The following is a 22,965-nucleotide window of genomic DNA, read 5'->3' as shown; positions in this document are numbered from 1 at the left end:
AGGGACATCATCCTTCCATTTGGTCTGAATGCTTTATTTAGTTTATGTATTAGGGCTGTGTCCAAAGGTTCGAAGGTTCGTTCGCTAGCCAGGGATTCGAAGATTGTTTTAAACCTCAGAAGGTTAGTCAGACAGGTTCACGCACTATATTATTATTATTATTATTATTATTATTATTATTATTATTATTATTATTATTATTATTATTATTATTATTATTATATATTTTTTCCTGTTAACAGAAACTGTTTGACAATGTCTGAATACTATAAATCACACATTAAATGTCACTTGCATGCAAAATTCGATCTTTTGATTTGTATAATGCATATTAATTAAACAAAAGTTATTAAAGTCCGCTACCAAATTGTATATGTAGCAACTCTACATGGTGCCGCTGCCGTGTATGGAGCAGGGTATAGTATCCAAAGCAGTGGGATCGTACCTCTAGTGACTGTGTATTGCTTCAGTAAAATATGTACTGGATACCTAGTGTACAAGACAGTGTAAGAGAAGTGCTATGGTAGAAACATACAAACTATACGCTAAAACTAATAATTTTAATTTCGAAAACTGAGCACTGTCCACCCCTCCCTGCTCCAGCTCTTGTTATCCAGAGTCAAACCTTTAATTTCTTCATTCGCCGTCTCGACAGCAAAGTGTTGTAGCGCAAGGCGTAAGCTGTATTGAAAGAAATGTCTCGAAACCCTTCTGCTGTTTGGGATTTTTTTTGTTAAATGCCTAGACGACCAAAAAATGTTTTTAATGCAAACTGTGCAAGCGACTCATATCATGGAGGCATAACCAATCTCTGGGGTCACTTGACAAGTGTAAGTTCATATTATTATTATTATTAGTATTATTAATATTTTTAGTAGTAGTAATGTAACTGATAACCTACTTGGAACGATGACTGTTAAATAAAGCTTTGTCCGCTGCAGTTGGTGCTGGTGCAATGCAAGCTTACTGTCGCAAGCAGGCTCAATTCCGTGTAAATAAACAACAATTTTATGATTTTTATGATTGTTTTATTTCCTCGTGCTTTTTTATGTATAATCTTTTTATTTTATTTTCGTACTATTAATTGTGAAGCGCTCTGAGATGATTGCTTTTAAGGGCGCTATACAAAATAAAGATTATTATTATTATTATTATTATTAATATTATTATTATTAATATTATAATTATTATTAAACATGTATTTATATTTATTTCAATTATAAAAACATGATTACTGTTCTATATAACATAGTTAAAATACATATGAATGTTTTATTTCATTTATATGGATTACCTGTAAAATCGATAAGTAGCTATGGTGATTTCACCAAAAAATTATGCAAATGAGTACCATTGAAGGTTTGAACCTTCCTTCTGTAATGTGTTCCAAACCTTCGAAGGTCAAAATGTACACACACCATTAAAATATGAGCTTCTCCCTAACCTAATTATAGGGAGAGGGGGTGGATTTGCATTGGCATCGTACAGTAGTTCAGTAATGTTGAGTAATTTGCATCTGCTGTGAAATAGTGGAGAGCCATTGCCAAGTGGCGAGTGGGTGTAGAAACATGTGAATGCCTTTGTAACAGGAATTAGACAGTATAATTGCAACGTAACTGCCTTTGTTCTAAGCTTAAACACAATCACAAAAGGCAACTGTACATCCCAATGTGTTTGTGCTTGCTGTAGTATTGCTGTAAATTTCCATTCATGTAGTTGAGTTTCTGAATTAGGGCTTATTGTTGTAATATTCTGTTCAGATGTCATTCTCAATGTAATGAACATCTAGTTGTATAACATATTCAACATTAATGGGTACCTCCTCCTCTGTACTGTCTGCTTTAACCACTTGTCACATTCATGGCTGCTCATCAAGTGTGCTGTTTCAGTCCTGCATTGATACCTGATCCAGCAAGCACATTCACCTTTATACCTTACTTCAAGGTTTGGTGGCCCAGTTGCTAAGCTATCATGCATTATGCTTACTACAACATTAGGATTGTGGCTATAATATATTTATTTTTTTATAAAGAAAGTGTGACACCAGAAATAAGTAAACAATCATTATTGCTATCAAATAACACCAGTTTATGCCATTTTTGTTTCTTCAAACTTAAAGATCCAGCATCATAGTTCACTTCAAAGTGTTGTACATGTGTTCTTTTTAAGTTCTAAACAATTTTACATGATCTGAAAGTTTTGCCGTTCTCTTGTTTTCCCATTTCAGAGACACACCTTGTTTAGTTACATCCCGGAAATAAAATTCCTTTGAAATTACACCGACTTGTTTTCAAAACACTGCAGGAGTCAAGAATTACTTGCTTGCTGCAATTGAAGCAACCTGTCATTAAAATTTTCCCTTTCCGACATCATCAAAAAGACGTAAAACACAGGTCTCTAGTCGTTTTTTCACTGGAAAGAGCTGAGAAAATGATTCAATGGCCGAGTGAGACCGATAGGAGCCGAGAAAAGCCGAAAAAAAAATAGGGGCGGATCTGAGCAATACACATAGCCCCGGCACCACAGAGATAACACAGCCATAAACAAACAAGATAGCTGCTTCTGCATCCAGCGCTCAAAGAATATCACTGACATTTGCAGAGCTTTTTGAGATGTTATAGTAATAAAATAATGACTTGGATCGCATTATTGAGGAGTTTGGTGATAAAACAAGTGATCAAGAGATGATTTATCAGTATGCAAGAGGTATGTGAAAAATACAGCGAACAAGGGGTGATGTGGGTCTGGAGATGCAGTACTGAGTGTCCTGTTGATATGCAGTGCCTTTTAATCCTGTTTTACTGTGAAAAAAAATACTTTTAAACAGCGCGTCTAAAATAAACTGCTTGTGTGAAAATGAATTGGACCTGACGCGCCTGAGATGCGCTGAATAAATGGACCGCAAAGGGTTAAAATGATGTAGCCCTAATAATAATAACAATGCACTTTCCTAAATGCTGTTCTGTTTTATTTCTTGCTGCTACAGCATACAGAAATACATTTTAGGGACATTTTTTCAGTTTTTATGTTACTGTAACATACAAAATTAAATGCTACGCATAATGCTAGAATTACAAGACTTGTTAGGAAAAGGAAACGAGATGACAAACGAACATTGGTTCTGACCTCAACTCACAACCAGGGCGGTCTTGGTAATTCATTTACTGGATACAGTTACCGTTGCAGTAGGCATTTTACGAAAATCTGTTTTAATGGTGTCTAAATTAATGAAACCTGTCTAAAATCGATAGGCCATTGAGTTCATTCATCCCAGCTGACACTGCTGCATGTCATGCCAGGCACATATCCTAGCAACCCGAGCAGCTACTGTCTAAAGTTAGCTTGGGGGAGCTCTTGAGTGAGAATAATAGGTGTAACTACTGACTTCTCACGGTACACCATTCTATTTGATCGTAAAGAAAGAAGATGCGAATTCCGTGACTGCTGCCAAAAATTAAAACAGTGCCACCAATCTTCGGTATAGATTGACTTTACCCTAAGCAGTTCATAATGCTGAAAAAGTACGGAAAGTTCGGAAAGTTATATAGAAAGATAGGAAACAGCACAGCAAGGTCCAATACATCGTCTTAAATGTATTTGTATAACTTATATGGATGCAATACCGGGTCTTCAATCTTACAGCCATATTGTGTTGCATCAAATGCACTATGCACTGACTTCACTAGTACGAAACTACAGCTAAGATGACTAGATTGAGTAGGGATTTTAAGGTGGAGATTTAATCACAAACATATTGATACTGTAAGATCAAGTTTGATTGTGTACCGAACAAGAGAAATTTCACAAAACTTCTGCAGCTGCACTGTCTAAGCCTCAAATGTCACATCATCAGAGTTGCTGACTGGAATATGTTGGTGAAATTGACCTCTGACCAAGCATGGTTGTTGTCTTGAGTTCATGTAACTTTAGGTTTCAATAGAAATAAATGCAGCTTTTACTTAACAACCACTACTCGTTTTTCTTTATATTTGCCCATTTTTATCAGAGATGCCATTCCCATTGCCCTCTGATATTTCATTTAACAAAACACCCTACAGTATTTAGAGCTATTTACTTCCTGTAAGTCTTAGCAGAGGACTTCACCTTCTTGCATTGCCACACTAAAAAAAGCAAATAAGAAAATAATTCAGGATAAAAAATAACACTGACCCAATCATATTTAAATTACAGGGGAACTACTGGTATCGTCAGCAAACAGTTATAAGTACCCAGATATATTACAGTAGCTTTCACTTTTTGAAAGTGAGTGTGTAATTAAGTGTGTCGTCCCAAAGGAGTACGTTGAAAATACTTGTTTGAACAAGCAAGTGACTTTGATCTCTTTGTATGGCTTGGTAGGGACACTTATTAGAAGGACCGACAAGAAGTGCATGCTCCTGTCACAGTGTTCTTGTGCGAGTGTGATTTACCAATCAGTGTTTAGTTTAGTCCAGGTTTATCAGGCTCCAATGTCCTTGACAATTTCTATATTAAAATTCTATATCCATGCATTACTTAAAGTGCCACTTGAGTTTAATTTGGCTTTGGCAAGAAAACTGCAGAAATTATTTACACAAGTACTAAGAAATATATTGTTTTTACATAATGCTACCAAAATTCTATGGTTCCCCTAATTACAAAATCATACAGGTACAACACATGTTTCTTTAGGAATTGGATTGTTACTTGAAATCGTGAAGGCTCTGCATTTTAGACTTGGTAAAACAGTTTGTGTACCTTCAGGGTATCTTTGGCCAATACATGATACTGTATCTTTAACTTATGACAGAATAAAACATAATTGGCTAGAAGGGCTAGATATGGCACCAGAAATGCCTTGACAGCATAGATTGTCTGCACATTTTACTTTCTGTTAAAAACCACCTACTGTACTTGGATAGTCTACTGTTCCACACAGGAGACCCCCCAGCTTGAGACTGAATGCAGCTTCTCCATTGCAAAAACACCCTTTCTACTCGGTCACCCAAAACCATCTGCAGTATTCCATTGCTGATGCCCTATAGCTTACCTCAAGGTTCATTAATGACTGCTATTTTTGTCTCATTACAGACCCCTCTGACAATTTGCGGGAAATTCTTCAAAATGTTGTGAAACCACACGGAGTTTCCAATATGCGAAAGCTGGGCCACCTGAACAACTTCATCAAGGTAACTTAAGCATCTTTGCACATTGCATAAGCTGCTGGTTGCAGTGAATATTAGGCTAAATGTTTTTCCTGTCACTTTACTGACTGTTCAGAGATGAAGCACAGATGTATATTACCTTATTTCCAGAAGTGTATTTAAATATACTGTAGAGTGCATATTCACTGTTTTAATGAAACCATCAAAGTGACATGTAATCATTACTTTCTTAGCACATGTAGTACATTGGACTGCTCTGTCAAGGGACGGTTTAATAATATAACAAAAAGTACATTCATACAAATTCTATTTGGATATATAGGCAGTTCAGTGTGTTCAAAATCAGCAATTAGTTATTCGCCAATGATGATTGATACTTCCTGCTGAAAGTTAATGAGAAATCCTACAGCAAATAACATTTACCTTTACAATGACAAGATATACCACAGAGTGTTTCATAATCAAATCTGTTTACTGAAAATATAAATTAAATCATCTGGAAAAAACAGATGTATGTGTTTACTGTCATTTTAATTATATACTCACTGTTATCACATTTCTTGTTAAATGTTACAGATGTTATAAAATATTTTTCCGGTAAAAAATAATTTGTATCTCTTGCCAACACTGGCAAGACATACAAATCATTTTTTCACAGTAAACACATACATTTTTTTTCCTGATGATTTAATTTATAGTTTCAAACTTGGCTCTGCCTTGCCTAACCCTGTAACTCTTGTCTGCCCTGCCCATGTGTGGTAGTCATTCGCTGTGCTTTGGGGAATGTATACTGTTGGTGTCTCGGGTTACTATGAAATGGTTCTATTTCAAACACAATCTTAAATCAAAATATGGATCTTGTCTTCTGCATGATTGTTCATCTTTTCCATCAGTTTGCGCTCATTGTCTGTTGTGAAATCCACATTTTTAAATCTCTGTGGAACTGATAATGCATAAAAAATACATACATATGTTAGTTATTTTGTCAGGCCAGGCATTTAACCAAGTAACTTCAAATCTCTCAGGGTTTAGGCCAAATGACTACAGCTATGGCCAAACGTTTTTGTATCACCCTATAGAATTAACACATTTAGCTTCACAAAGTCGAATGAAACCTGCTGAATAATGTTACGTTAACATATTGAATTACATACCACTTTGTAGTTCTCCATATACTTAAAGAAATTATATATATATATATATATATATATATATATATATATATATATATATATATATATATATATATATATATATATATATATACATACATATATATATACACTACCGGTCAAAAGTTTTAGAACACCCCCATTTTTCCAGTTTTTATTGAAATTTAAGCAGTTCAAGTCCAGTGAATAACCTGAAATGGTACAAAGGTAAACTGCCAGAGGTTAAAAAAAAAAGTTTAGGTTACTAAAAACTGAAAAATAATGTACATTTCAGGGTTATACAAAAAGGCCTTTTTCAGGGAACAAGTAATGGGTTAACAACTTACAGCTGTTCTGCAGCAATGGAAGTAAATTAAGCCTTGAAAGTTGATGCTAACAATTCCTACAGGTGTCCCAACTTTTGTTGATTACTTACAAACCCTCTGTTTGTATAAAAGCAGTGTTGGAACAGACTGTGTTACTACACCCTCTTAAGCATTATTTGGACAGTATTGTACTGCAGGAAGTAGTATATTGCTCCCGTAATGGAGAGAAAAAGGCAATTAACAAAGGAAGACAGACAGACCATTATAACCCTTAAAAGTGTAGGTCTTTCCTTTAGAGAAATTGCAAAGAAAGCCAAGGTGTCAGTGAGTACAGTTTCCTACACCATCAAAAGGCACTTGGAAACTGGAGGAAACTCTGACAGGAAGAGGTCTGGCAGACCCAAAGCCACAACAGAATCAGAAGACAAGTTTCTGAGAGTCAACAGCTTGCGTGATAGGCGACTCACAGGTTAACACAGGTTAGCACAGCTTAACACTGGTTGAAGTAAGCAAGTCTCAGTTTCAACTGTGAAGAGAAGACTTCGAGCTGCAGGTTTGACAGGTCGAGTGGCAGTAAGAAAGCCATTGCTAAGATGTCAAAATAAGAAAAAGAGGCTTGCCTGGGCCATGATGCACCGCCAGTGGACTACTGAAGACTGGAAGAAGGTCTTATGGACCGATGAATCAAAATTTGAAATCTTCGGTTCATCACGCAGGGTTTTTGTACGCTGTCGAGTAGGCGAAAGGATGGTAGCTCGGTGTGTGACACCAACTGTCAAACATGGAGGAGGAAGCGTGATGGTCTGGGGCTCTTTTGCTGGATCCAGAGTCGGCGACTTGCACAGAGCGAGTGGCACCCTGAACCAAAACTGCTACCACAGCATTTTGCAGCGCCATGCAATACCCTCTGGTATATGCCTAGTTGGTCAGGGGTTCATCCTACAGCAAGATAATGACCCAAAACATACCTCCAGGCTATGTCAGAACTACCTTAGAAGAAAAGAACAAGACAGTAGGCTTCAAATCATGGAATGGCCAGCACAGTCTCCAGACTTAAACCCCATCGAGCTGGTTTGGGATGAACTGGACAGAAGGGTGAAAGCAAAGCAACCTACAAGTGCAACACATTTGTGGGAACTTCTGCAACAGTGTTGGGAAGAACTTTCCGAACAATATTTGATTTCCATTGTAGAAAGAATGCCACGAGTGTGTTCGGCTGTTATATCTGCAAAAGGTGGCTACTTTGAGTCAAAAATTTAGATTAAATTTTGTTAAACAAAACGATTCCATGATTTCTTTTTTATCTCCAATTGTTTATTTGTTCTATGCTTTAATTTCAGAGTACATTGAGACATTAACCCTTTGCGGTCCATTTATTAATCGCGCGTCAGGCACGCCAGGTCTAATTAATTTTCACATGTGCAGTTAATTTTATACGCGCTGTTTAAAAGTATTTTTTTTCACAGTCAAACGGGTTTAAATGGCCCTGCATATCAACAAAGCACACACTAGGCATCTCCAGCCCCGCCCCAGCCTTTTGTTTGCTATAGCGTTCAGCTGTGTAAGAAATAAATAATAATAATAATAATAGTCGTAAAAACCGATCGATCATCTCCAGATCACTCGTTTTATCACCAAACTCCTCAATAATGCGATCCAAGTCATTATTTTATTACTATAACATCTGAAAAAAGCTCTGCAAATGTCCATGATAGTCTCATTGCGCTGACGCACTTAGCCAGCTTGTTTACTATGGACGCCCATTATCTGATACCTGATACCATTTATGACTATTCATGAAATACGCCTTTTTTTTTCCCCGACTTGTCTCGGCTCCTGTCGCTACCACTCGGCAATTGAATGGTTTTCTCGGCTTTTTCCGGAGAAAAAAACGACTAAACACCCGTTTATTGCGTTGCTATAATGATGTCGGACCCAGTCCGACAAAGGACCTGTGAGGAATAATTGCAATGTCGGACCCAGTCCGATATATATATATATATATATATATATATATATATATATATATATAATATATATATATATAAAAATTGAAAAATGTAACTAACATGAAATCTAACATTAAATACTGTATTACTATTATGGCTTCCGGTAGGTGTTTGTGATATTATTTTGTAGTTTCTTCGATTACATGTCTAAATTATGTTCATTTAATTTATTATAATTATATATATATATATATATATATATATATATATATATATATATATATATATATATATATATATATTATATATATATAATGTGTATATATATATGTATGTATGTATGTATGTGTGTGGTTTTTTTATTTTTGGTCTCAATCCTAAAATTATAGGTGATGCAAAACTTTTGGCCATAACTGTACAGAAGCCTATTAAGTAGCAGCCTATTTTAATATTGAAGATGATTTTCCCTGGTTTCAGTAAGCAAGCTAATTCTGTTTACCTCACCCATTTCCTAGCTTTTCAATATCCATCTTTAGGCTGTGTTCTACTTCTTGTGGGGTTAAAGACCTATTTTTTTAGTGTTTTTAGTAATAGTGTTACTATTACTAAAAACAAACAAACAAGCAAAAAAAATTTCTAGCTTCCTGACACTTGAGAACTTGCATATCTACACAGTAAAACAAACTTGTGCATGCATCGTTTGATTGTAGCTTGTTATTTCTTGTAAACAAGTAATGTAATGTAAAGCTTTAAGTATAGAATAAGGACACTGCTTAGTATTTTTTTCTCATTGATGTAGCACAGAAAGTAAAAGTAAACCAAATAAATAAAAGAACAACAACATAATTACTTGGTTATTATTTAACATGCTTAAGCCATGCTGTGGTATGTTTTGGCTAATAAACCACTAGCCAAAGATTGCTGGAAAATTCTTTATCCGGCTTCTGTTTTGGTACAATGAAGTTCCCTTTCAAATACAAAATGTAACCATTACCATATGGGTATTTGCATCTTAAAGACCCGAAACCTGAATGAGATATATCAAAGCTGCTCGACGAGCCTGTGACGCAGTCATGGCCCGTCCCCGAGGACTTAAAAACACTGCGGTCACAGCCCTGACCTGACAGGAGAGCTGTTTCAGAGAAGTACTTACTTTTTTTGCTATATATTTCAAATTTCCAACTGTACTGTCCCGGTTCCGACCCGGTACCGACCCAGTGCTAAAGTCACTGAACCGGTACTGAACCGACCCGGCTCCAACCCGCTACTGACTGGTGCTTACACCCCAGGTCTGTTACCAAACCGGTCTTGTTTGGGTCGGCCCGCCCGGTTGCATTCTATAAGCAGATTGAGGCAGCATCTGTACACCTGTGTACTGTACACTGCATTGCTTGCTGCTTGCATCATGTCTGGGTTTTATCCCTGCGACACATGCAAGGACAGTCTGCCTGTGGAGGACAAGCACGGCAGATGTTCTTCGTGCCTGGGGCCATAGCACACCAAGGAGGCACTGGTAAACTTCAGTTTCTGTGAGATTTATGCACAGTTCTCTAAGCGCACACTGGAGAAACATCTCCTTCGCAGCTCTACAAAGTGTTCTGCGTCCCTTACTCCTGCACAGCGCTATTCCCCATCACCCTCTATTAGAGAGGTGGCTGCATCCTCACCCCATGGCTCTGTGCCAAGGGGACTGGAGGTGATGGAAAAGCTCTCGGCATCAGTTTCCCACCAAGGAACGGTGCTCGCAGAATTACTGTGTAAACGTTCAGTGCCTGTCCCTTTTGGGCCCCAGGGGGCTACGAGCGCAGATTGGCAACAGGAGGACATGCTGTCCATCTGCGCCTTTTGAAGCGGGGGGCGAACAGGAGCTGGCATTCCTGTCTGTGGACGGAGTCAGACAGCATATCCCCTGTGGTTAAGCTCTCCCTGTGGGCAAAGCTTCTACTGCTGATAAAGAAGGCCACTGCAGTCTTGCAAGTGTCCTGGCCTACACAAGGTGAGACAAGGCAGTCTATCTTTGATGATTAGCCTGCCATATCTCCCGTGGCCCCCCCAGTGAACTTGGATTTTCTTTTTGAGATCCAGTCGTCCTGGTACCATCCGGCTACAGCTCCCTATATAGGGTGCATGATGCGGAGGAACTGGGCCTTGCCCAATTTCCACCTTTTTAATAGTATAATAAAATGCTTTTAATAGTAATCTGGTAGCCTACCAGTCTTATTTGCTAAGGTCCCTTTCCGACAGACACAGGCCCTTGCCACCACAGCTGGAAGAGCTGTGCCTGGTTAATAAGAAACAGCTCCGTGTGTTGAAACTTAACGAGGCAGGTTGTAAGAATCTGGCGCTCTATTGGTGCACTGTGTATTCATGCTGTAGTGGGGTTGGTATGGTTCAGTCCACACAGGGTAAAAAAAGTATTTCTTCTTACGTTTGTTATATATTTAATAAAATTGCTTCTTTCCTCGTATGATGCACTCCACACACAGAGTGAACTCCCAGTCTCCATGTCACTTGGGTCAGGAGAAGAGCCGATCTCTTTCCCAGAGATCCTTTATATAATCCTTTTTTTGGCCCCAAGTAATGTCTCTCCTCTATAAAGCCTCCCCTTCCTGTCCAAATTTCTCCTGCGTATGCTTGGGTTAGGACTCAGTATAGTTTTTGGCGTTACGTACTTACATTTTCTTGTTTGTCTTTAAGAAAATTTACTATATATATTTATTTATTTTTTCCCCTTTCCTATTCTCTCTAGCACTACTAGTTATTCTCAGTGGCTATCGGTATTTTCACACACAAGCCTTCTGTGGGTTCACTGTGTGGTTCTCCGCTTTCACCATCTTGTGATAGAGAGGTCTGTCTTATGTGTGTTGACATGTCAGACGCACCGATTCAAAGGGTAGGCTCCTCCCCCAGTTCCGCGTTCTAAAAAATATCGCACTTCATCAGCTAAAATGTCAACTAAACGACAAAGCAGCTCCACAGAGCGTCGGAGCTCCTCCCCGTCTCCCCCAAGGAAGAGAAGGAGTAAATCCACTCATTCCCACAGCAACAGAGAGAGAGATGCAGTGGCCATTACCGTGACCCCTACCGAGGCTACCCAGCCGACAACTCCAGAGGAATTCTTACCAAGGATATTTTTTTTCAGTGGCTGCAAGTTTGAAAGCTCAAGACAACTTGTACCTCTGCAAAAGGTAACACTGGTGACTGACACAGCAGCAGCAGCTTGGAGTGCACAAGACCAATACTACTCTGCTGACACACGCAGTTTGGGAGATGAAGACATCATGGACTCCGCCCCTGATGATGACGGGTCAGTAGCTGGAGGTGGTGTTTCAATGGTATACACTAATGTGGAGGCGGTTTTGAGAAGGATATTCTCCTCTCTCAACGCTAATACCCAGACTTTAGTTAAGGAGGACAATTTCCTGCAAAGGATAAACACGTCTTCGAAGGTTTTCCCTTCCATGAGGCAATCTGGAGGCCCATTGAGGCTTTATGGCAAAAACCTGCATATGCTGCATCATATCTACACAGAGTAGATCAATTCTATAGAGTACCTACTGGACACAAAGAACATCTTTTTAAGCAGCCCAAAATAGATACCATAATGTCTACACCAACCACCAGTGCATCTTCCAAATCCTCCACACCAGTGGGTGCAGACAGGAAAATTGATACGCTGCCTCCACTTGCAATATGCGCATCAACAATTATCAAATTCACGCAACCAAATATCAACACAGATTATGGAGCCAGGTGTCTGCTGCCTTACAGACCCCTACTCCAGAGAACACTGAAATCGCTATGCAGCTTGCAGAAGAGGGGAAAAAAAGGTGCATCTCACAGAGGGGAGAGTGACCACCATTGGATAACTGGCGGGTCATTTCAACGTGGGAGCCAGGCCAACAGCACACTCCTTTCAACAGTTTCTGGGGCACATGGCAGCAGCAGTTCCTCTGGTAAAAGACGCAAAATTACACATGACACACAGTGGATTTAGCCGTACCCTTTCCAGCAATGGAACGCTCCACTGCTACACATTCTCCTGTTGTATGGGTCATGATATAAACCGAGTTTCACGTTTGCCTATGACAGCACATTACGAGTGCGAGACAAAAAGATAACTAACAGTGAATTAAAGAGCAGTGTTTTAATACTGTACATGTAGTCATTCTTTTCATTTAAACAAATGCATATAGTTTACTACAGGACAAATACATTTTGCATCGTTAACTGGAACAAAAACAGTTTGTCATTATCTAAAGGCATGAATTGTCGACTGATGAGAGTTATCAATTAGGCGTTGCACTTGGTGTTTTTTGTGTGTGTGTGTGTGCATTTGTATAAGACTGACCATGTTAAAATTTGGTGACGTTGGTGTTTTGCAACTGAACTGTATCCCGTTAAGCTCGCCCATGCAGCATTTGTTGACAGGCTGCACAAAATGTCAGTTTATCAGCTGAGATGATTATTAGTTGTTTGTTGCATTAGTTATAGCCTGTGGTTACTTAGTAAAGACACCGGTGACTCAGCATTTGACTGCTGCACCAAACAAATAAGTGGGTTTATGAGATGATGTTAAGAGAGGTAATTTCTCAAAGAACCTTTGGTGCATGGCGGGTGGTTTTTCAAAAATCATGAATCAGGAAGTGAGTTTTAGGAAGAATAGAGTAAGAAAAAAATACTCCCTTAAAATTAAAAACGCCACAACTCACTGATAACACTAACCCGACCCGAGCCCGAACCATAATATACAAACTAGACCTGACCCGACCCGAACCCGACACTTAATGTTGGGTCCCGTCGGGCTCGGGTCAGGTAGCAAGGCTCTATGTCGTACCACAAAAACACAAGATCAATGCTTCATCATTTGAAATGAAAACATTCAGAATTACCGTGGATGGAGTTACTGATGGCAGTAAAAAGCAAACATCCATAATAAACAGAACACTCTAGATGACTACTGTGAATACATATAACACTATTTTGAAAGTTTTTCCCCCCCCCACTGAATTCAGAGAACGCATAATTGTAAATTAATTATGTGTAGGCTTTAATTTACCAGTATACTTTTACGCAGATCATTTGTTTTCCTTTATCTAGGTCATTTGTCAACAGAAGGGGCTATTTAAAAAAAAAAAAAAAAAGTTTAGTTATTCAAAGACCAAATTTCCATTGTTTTTTTTTTTTTTTTAGATTCTATTGATTTTTTAATTTTACGTGCAGGACAGTCACTATAAGATTGTTACCTTTATTAAAAATGTGCACGGATGAATCTACCGTGTGTGTGTGTTTTTTTTTTTTTTTAAAACCTACGGTTAATCAACTAAGCACAAGTTAACTGATCAAAAATTTGAATCAAGTGACAGCCCTAATCTCACTATATACTTTGTATGTGTTTTTTTTTTTTTTTTAATTTGTAGTTGTTAAAACGTTATTTCCTTATTTAGGGATTCTTTGCTTGGAAAATATTAACCAGGGCTGTCAGTATACATCAAAATGTAATATGTTAAATGTTAAAACACTGACACCTGCGTAGCATTTAAACGTTCATAAAAATGTACCAAAACCACATCCCATTGGGTGCCGCTATTACACCAGGGCATATGTTTGGTCCCGTGGTGGACGAGATGCTGCAGATCTCTCACTGTGCATGGGAATCCACAAAGGAGCTAGTTCGCTTGCATCCCAAGTGACCACCCCAGTGCGCAAACCAGCAGCAAACTGATGCTCTAGGCCCCAGCAGCCTCAAAGACCGGCACAGCCGCCTGTGCCGTCTGCCAGAGGTGGTGTTCAAACCTGGAGGCTTTAATAGGTTCCGCCGCCCGACGTAGACAGAAGCCGTGCAGCAGCCCTAGGGGTTTTCTGCCACAGGCCCGGGGCCCCATTGCAGGGAGCCATCTGGAATATTGGCGTCAGTGCACCACGGACATCATGGGGACGTGTAACACTATTTTTTTTTTTGGAACCCTGCTACTTGCTCTTTTAAGGTTGCTGTAGTAAAACCATTGCTTAAAAAACCTATAATGGATCTAAAAGTTCTTAACAATTTTAGGTCTATTTCAAGTCTCCCCTTTTTATCCAAAGTTTTAGAGAAAGTAGTAGTTGACCAATTTGAATGCATTTTTTGCAGTACATAATATAGATCAGAAATTTCAGTCAGGCTTCGCCCTGGTCATACCGAAACTGCACTTCTTAGTCGTAAATGATGTGCTGTTATCTTCCGATATGGGCTCACCCTCAGTTCTTATACTTATAGATCCAAGTGCAGCATTCAACACTATTGATCATACTATTTTGATTGATCGTCTTGAGCATCTAGTAGGATTGTCAGTTTGTGTCTTGTCTTGGTTTAAATCTTATCTTTTTAAATAGGTTTCAATTTGTAAAAATTGAGGAAGAACCCTCTTTTATATCTGAAGTTGCATGTGGTGACCCACAGGGTTCCATTCTTGTTTCAATTTATTTTTTCTTGTATATGCTACCCTTAGGCGATATTGGCCGTAGACATCAGGTACATTGTTATGCTGATGATAATTATATTTGAAACCGGATGACACCTCAACTGAAAATATTCTTACTACCTGTCTTGCTTGATCGTATTAGATGTTTTCATTGTCTTTGAAATAGAAACTACAAATAGGATGTTTTTGTTGGGCTGAAAAAAAAAAACCTCTGGGAATGTGGGTGTGTGAGAGAGAAAGCTGCAACATCAATCAAAGCCACTACCTTCAAAGCAAACAGCCTATCAATCAAGTTGTGTAAGTAGAGGCAAGTCTGGCAGGTTCACAAAGGGCTTGACTGTCTCTATATGAAGTTCAGTGCAGTTCAATGACAGAATGCAGTAGTAACATAACTAAGATGGGACGCATAGCGCAAAACCGAGCATGGATGATGGTGGCTACCCAAAGACCACTAGGGAATTTAACATAGACGATTGAGGCCGCAAAGGAGTTATCCTCTGGACATACCAATGATGCAGATCTTTTTCACATATTACTTGTTTACAAACCATTCAATATGACAAGCCTCATCTTATAATACCAGGGATTAGTGCTCCAGATAAGATTTGGGGTCTAGATACGCGGTTGTCTGTTATTGACTTTTCCTAAATACATGTATTAAATACCCTGATGGCGTTCTGAAAGGCAGGATCGCAAAAATAAAGTTATTACCCCTCTACCTAGAACTGCCAGAGCAGTCATTGTGACTGCCTTTTACAGTACATGTTTTTATTTTGACTATAACCTACAATATTTTATATACAAGCCTGTTATTTCTACTGGACCTGGCAGCCATCAATTCCTTCATTTTGTACAAGGAATGCACCAGGGAAAATATTAGTAGGAGAGATTTCATCTTGAAGCCCCACAGCTCCTGGGCAGAAACATTTCGATCAGAAAACTGCAGCTCAATCTGGATTATGTTCTGCAAGTGACACACACGCAAGAGAAAACATATGTTACTTTCATTTTACATTAAAAACTACTTTCGTTTTTACAGTTATGTATGTACCTGTTTACACTCTAGTTTTCTTTTGAAATGTTTATTATAGTTTTTCATTTTTTGTAGTGCTTTATATGTGGTAAGTTAGAAGATAAAAAATGCTTGAATAAAACTTTTGAGTTGTATCCAATAGTTTGTCTTTCATTTTAATATTGATGTTTTAAAATGTAAGTTTTAAACATCAATATGTAAGTTTTAAAAGGAAGTTTTAGGGGAGGTGGGAGGGGAGGTAGACAAGCTGTGCAGCAAAATTGCTATGCTTATTTTTACACATTAAATTTAGTGCGTATTTTATGTTTTAAAAACGGCAGGTACAGAGTAGTGCTGCATGAAACGATTATTAATGTAATCAATTAATCTATCGATTGTTGCTCCGATTGATCGACTATTTGGATAAATACCAACACATCACTCAATAGCTAGCAATTTGAACCAAGTTAACACACTGCAAGACTGAATTACTGGTAAATACTATGTATGCAAATTTAATTATTATTATTATTATTATTATTATTATTTATTTCTTAACCGACGCCCTTATCCAGGGCGACTTACAATTGTTACAAAATATCACATTATTTTTACATACAATTACATTACACTATGTAACACAATTTTTGTTCCTGGGTAGTAAGTGTTATTTCCTAATTGCTTATGCCTCAAAGGTATAGAAAATGGCTATTATTCCCCACAAACTTGGCTTTTGTGACCAGGACAGTAATATTTTGAAATGTACCTATTTCCAATGAGAAAACGGGCGAATTTGTGTCTTTTCGTTCACATAAAGTCAGAAAAAAACAACATATGAATCCAAATTAACATGTATTTATACTAAAGTAATACAAAAATGACTACAAAAGATTTAGAAGTGAGTAGTTTTTCGAGATTTACGATTATACTGTAAATCACTTTCACGAGTCAACCCCCAAATGTAGTCTCCCATCATGTTCTCGTTATACTGTCCTTGGTAGTGGCGTTCAAAGTCCAGTATATCCTGGTGAAAGCGCTCGCCTTGCTCCTCCGAGTACGATCCCATGTTCTCCTTGAATTTATCAAGATGAGCATCAAGGATATGGACTTTGAGGAACATCTTACAGCCCATTGTGCCATAGTTCTTCACCAGAGTCTCAACCAGCTCCACATAGTTTTCGGCCTTGTGATTGCCCAGGAAGCCTCGAACCACTGCAACAAAGCTGTTCCAAGCCGCTTTCTCCTTACTAGTGAGCTTCTTGGGGAATTCATTGCACTCCAGGATCTTCTTTATCTGTGGTCTGACGAAGACACCGGCTTTGACCTTTGCCTCAGACAGCTTAGGGAAGAAGTCTTGAAGGTACTTGAAGGCTGCCGACTCCTTATCTAGAGCTCTGACAAATTGTTTCATAAGGCCCAATTTGATGTGCAGTGGTGGCATCAGCACCTTCCGGGGGTCCACCAGTGGCTCCCACTTGACGTTGTTCCTCCCCACAGAGAACTCGGTCCGCTGTGGCCAGTCCCGCCTGTGGTAGTGCACCTTGGTGTCCCTGCTGTCCCAAAGGCAAAGATAGCAGGGAAACTTGGTAAAACCGCCTTGGAGACCCATCAGAAATGCCACCATTTTGAAGTCTCCTATGACCTTGATGCCATCTCAGAAAAATGCAGATATGTATCCACTTAGGCAGCTGGAACTAAACTGAACTGGTGGGCTTAAGGCCCCTGTATTTATACTACTATTTATATTAGTAGAAAGTTCTAGAAGTTACTCCAAGTTTACTCAGCACTGAATCTATCTGGAATGTTCTGGAAAACAGGTAAATTTCAAAATATCACTGTCCTGGTCACAAAAGCAAAGTTTGTGGGGAATAATAGCCATTTTCTATACTTTTGAGGCATAAGCAATTAGGAAATAACACTTACTACCCAGGAACCAAAAAAAAAAAGAAATTGTTACACGGTGTTATTATTATTATTTTACATTTTGTAGATGTTTTACATGTGGACATAAGTATGCCCAGAGGTCTGCAGCAAAATACATGGACAGTTTTATAGGCATGTGACTGCAGTCTGCTGTGACACTATGCAGATGCACTGGCTGCCTGGATCACCCATGCCCCTCCAATTGGTTCACATAGTGTGTATTTTGTGTACCCCTGATCGGGCCTCTCTTGTGTCCTTAACGACTTGTTCTCGGTCTGTCACTATTTCACATGAGTAGTTCTTAGTAGCGACGCTGTTTTAATGTGCAATTGCTCTCTAAACTGTCTGTGATTTAATTTGGTAAAATTCCCCTTCTGGCTGGAATTTCCCCACCACTTGTTGAAATGTTTTCCAGTTAGATGCAGAGGGGCCTTTATCTGTGTCACATCATTGTGTGGCAAGACATTAGATTGTGAAAAATATGTATACAAATGTTTGTTAGCAACATACTCGGCTGCAGAATTGGGCGATAAGCTTTGCAGTTTACTTAAGAAAATGTGTTGCTTTAACTTTTAAAGTATAGCCTAGCTTCTTGTTGCCACAGAACATTTTATTCTGTAAAGACCACTTGCTTTCAGAATGGGTTTTTAGTACTTGTTTATGAAACACTTGTCACATAGCAAAGCTGATCTATATTATGTTTTTTGATATTTTAAATGATTAGCATTTCGGATGAACGCACTCATACAAAAATTCAGAAATTATCAGGATTTCTTCATCTTCATCTTCATTTTTATTCTTTATTCATGAATTATGGAGGTTTACTTTAAACACATGTTTCGTGCTCAAACGGCCATCCTCAGCATTTAACATATTGTACATTTCCAGTGGTATTTATACCCAACCAATAAAAGTATTCAATTAAATACATTAATACAAAACAAAACAGATGTTGGTTTAGAATATTGTAATATGCCATATATATATATATATATATATATATATATATATATATATATATACACACACACACACACACACACACACACACACACACACACATATATTATACAAAAAAAAAGTTGCTTGCTGTATGCAACTAATTAATGACAAGAGCCAAGTTTCATGATTCTTCTCCTTCAGTTGCTTTGATTACGTGTGCCTTGTTGATGTGTTTCCGGCTGTTATTATGTTGTAGTAAAACATGGTGTTTATTCCAGCCAGGCCATGATGATTCTTGTGTTTGTATACCTGATCTCTTCCGATTTGAAATACAGAAAGAGGGCATGATTCAGAGAGAGCCTTCCCAATGATATGAATCTCCTTTTAAGGTTTTGGAAGAGTTCAGTGATTTGATCCCTCAACCATGTGAGGGTCACACGCCCATGCCTGCTTCCTGACATCACCTCAGTGGATTAAGTAACCTCACAACAACTACAGGTTCTAGAGAGGTGAATGAAGGATAAGAGTATTTCATAGGCTTCATCAGTTTGTGGAGGACTCTGTTTTGAAATGCAGTTTATATGCTTATACCTACTATGAAGCCAATCTTAGATGTACAGGTGAACCTGATTTCTATTTAATAAACATTCCATTAAAACACAACTTAATGGGTTTTCTGCTCAGTTTGCCAATGTAAAATCAAATTCATTGAAGCTGAAGATGTGTCCTCATTTATACATTACCAGCTAGCATGCTTTCTTTTGAAAGAAGCAGATTTACTATAAAATCTATGTAAATTAAAGTCAAATAAAGTGGTTTGCTGTTGCTAATGGAAAGCATGTACCACTGAATTGTGGTGGTAGATCTTCACATACGGTTTTCTACACTTATATATACCTTGTGGTTTTTGTTTTATTTCAAGGCGCATTGTGTGTGCATTCAGAGCTGACATATTGGTATGACTCAGATAGAAGCAATATAAATAACCCAAGGCCAGTGACAACAAATTGTTTTTTTTTTTTAGAATAGGTGTTACAGTGGAACGTTTTAGGGTTGCTGGAACCACCCCAGAGACAGATGTTTAGTTTTGGTAATAAAGAGAGCAAGATAAACAATGCATTCAGCTACAAGCTTAGTTGGCCAAGGGTCCAGAGAACAGGTTATAGAGTGTGAATGATTAATTATAGTAACAATATTGTCAACCTTAGCTACAGTAAAAGCTACAGAGTAGATACATTTTCTATAGTAACGTGTGTCTTGAGCATTAAGTGACAGCAAAGAATTTCTAATGGATTCAACTTTATCTGTGAAAAATTTAGCAAAATCCTCACAATTTAGAGAAGTACAGCCAGCCACTCCCCAGTAATGTTGTTGAAGCCGACACCCTGGGATCCTTCAAGAAGCTGCTTGATGAGATTCTGGGATCAATAAGCTACTAACAACCAAACGAGCAAGATGGGCTGAATGGTCTCCTCTCGTTTGTAAACTTTCTTATGTTAATTTTGCTAAAGGTTCTGAAGAGTACTTTAGAGTTGCCATGACCCTCAGTAATAATGTCAGAGTAATAAACAACTCTAGCTGATGCAGGAGCATATAAGTAGACACATGTTACTTCCAGATCTCCCTATAGACAGTCAGTCCCAAGCTTCTCCATTTACAATCAAGTTTACATCCAATCATAAGAACATAAGAAAGTTTACAAATGAGAGGAGGCTATTCGGCCTATCTTGCTTGTTTGGTTGTTAGTGGCTTATTGATCCCAGAATCTCATCAAGCAGCTTCTTGAAGGATCCCAGGGTGTCGGCTTCAACAATATTACTGGGGAGTTGGTTCCAGATTCCCACGATTCTCTGTGTAAAAAAAAAAAAAAAAAAAAAAAAAAAAAAAAGTGCCTCCTATTTTCTGTTCTGAATGCCCCTTTATGTAATCTCCACTTGTGACCCCTGGTCCTTGTTAATTTTTTCATGTTGAAAAATTCCCTTCGGTTGACATTGTCAATACCTTTTAGAATTTTGAATGCTTGAATCAGATCGCCGCGTAGTCTTCTTTATTCAAGACTGAGTAGATTCAATTTTTTAAGCCTGTCTCCATATGACATGCCTTTTAAACCCAGAATAATTCTGGTCGCTCTTTGCACTATTTCTAGAGCGGCAATATCCTTTTTGTAGCGAGGTGACCAGAACTGAACACAGTATTCTAGATGAGGTCTTACTAATGCATTGTAAAGTTGTAACATTACTTCCCTTGATTTAAATTCAACACTTTTCACAATATAGCCGAGCATCCTGTTGGCCTTTTTTCATAGCTTCCCCACATTGTCTAGGTCTTTTTCATAGATTCCTTCTTCAATTTCATTATCTCCCATATGGTATTTATCATGCACATTTTTATACTTTTCTCTATTAAATGTCATTTGCCATGTGCCTGCCCAGTTCTGATGCTGTCTAGATCATTTTGGATGACCTTTGCTGCTGCATCAGTTTGCCACCTCTATTATTGTGTTATCTGCAAATGTAACAAGTTTGCCTACTATACCAGAATATAAATCATTAGTGTAGATTAGGAATAGCAGAGGACCTAATACTGATCCCTGTGGTACACCATTGCTTACCTCACTCTATTTTGAGGTTTCCCCTCTAATCAGTACTTTTTGTTTTCTACATGTTAACCACTCCCTAATCCATGTGCATGCATTTCCTTGAATCCCTACTGCGTTCACAGTTTGAGAATGATCTTTTATGCGGGACTTTGTCAGAAGCTTTCTGGAAATCTGAATAAACCACGTCATATGCTTTGCAATTATCCATTGTCGATGTTGCATCCTCAAAAAAATCAAGCAGGTTAGTTAGACACGATCTCCCTTTCCTAAAACCATGCTGACTGTCTCCCAGGATACTGTTACCATATAGGTCATTTTCCATTTTGGATCTTATTATAGTTTCCATAAGTTTACATATAATAGAAGTCAGGCTTATTGGTCTGTAGTTACCTGGTTCGGTTTTGTTTCCCTTTTTGTGGATCGGTATTACGTTTGCAATTCTCCAGTCTGTCGGTACAACCCCTGTGTCAAGAGACTGTTGCATGATCTTGGTTACTGGTTTGTAAATAACTTCTTTCATTTGTTTGACTACTATTGGGAGGATCTCATCCGGCCCAGGGGATTTGTTTATTTTAAGAGCTCCTAGGTCTTAGTTATGCTAAAGTTATTTAAAACAGGATAGGAACAGGTTGACATGTGGGGCATGTTGTCCATATCCTCCTTTGTAAAAATTTGGTCTGTATACCAGGGCGAGGAATGGACACGAGTTACTTTCCTAGTTTTTAGACATGATCAATAATGTGTAGATGGTAACTGCATCATCAACACATGTAGGTTCTGTATTAAAAGTGGAAGACAAGAAGGAATCAAAAAGGTTAGTGGCAGACAGTAGTGCCTTATCGGTTTTGAAGTTGGTCGGGATGGAGAAGGAACATTTGTCAGGCAGTGATAATGAAGTGATCAGAGAGCACAGTAAAACCCAGATAAATAAGATCATCTAATGTATGACTGTGAATATGTGTTGGAAAGTAGACTGTATGAGACCAAAATAATCAAGAACAGATTGTAAACCTGCAGCCAAAGGAGAAGATAAGGAGTCAATGTGGATATTAATGTATCCAGTGATCAGTAAGTCATTTGAGTCAATAGAAATTAAAGATAACAACTATAGGACATGCTTCAATAAAGGTGGAGTGGCATAATAGTTAATACAGTATGCAGTAAAGTTTGCTGATCGTCAGTTACACCTGTGCCTTTCATTTGAATAGTGATTAGATAGGCTTTAAAATTCTTTCTCTCTTGTTACAGCTTCTTTGTAATGTCGGCCACTGTGAAGAGAAATTAGGTTTTACTTATGAAGAAATAATAATATGGTAAGTCCCATTTATCTGTGATGTATGTGTTCATTTCAAATATAGTACTTTACAAATAACATCTCAAATATAAAATCAAATATATAATCTTGAATTATCAGCTAGAATGTAGTGATGTTACCTTGCAAATGCAAGGTATTTGCAT

At 38.2% G+C, this 22,965-nt stretch overlaps 1 protein-coding gene across 2 annotated transcripts in view; it reads left to right on the top strand.

Moving 5' to 3' along the window:
* Positions 1 to 22,965, top strand: part of LOC117409354 (rapamycin-insensitive companion of mTOR-like) — a 78,133-nt gene that overhangs the window by 12,210 nt on the left and 42,958 nt on the right. For both annotated transcript variants that reach the window (XM_034015276.3, XM_034015275.3), the window contains exons 3-4: positions 5,071 to 5,168; positions 22,756 to 22,820. In XM_034015276.3, the coding sequence (XP_033871167.3) occupies positions 5,071 to 5,168; positions 22,756 to 22,820 (163 nt within the window). The remainder of the gene's footprint in view (positions 1 to 5,070; positions 5,169 to 22,755; positions 22,821 to 22,965) is intronic.

Source organism: Acipenser ruthenus, chromosome 2, assembly GCF_902713425.1.
Source record: "Acipenser ruthenus chromosome 2, fAciRut3.2 maternal haplotype, whole genome shotgun sequence".
Taxonomy (NCBI): Eukaryota; Metazoa; Chordata; class Actinopteri; order Acipenseriformes; family Acipenseridae; genus Acipenser; species Acipenser ruthenus.
Note: the sequence above shows the minus strand (reverse complement) of the source record. Positions and strands in the feature narration are given on the sequence as shown.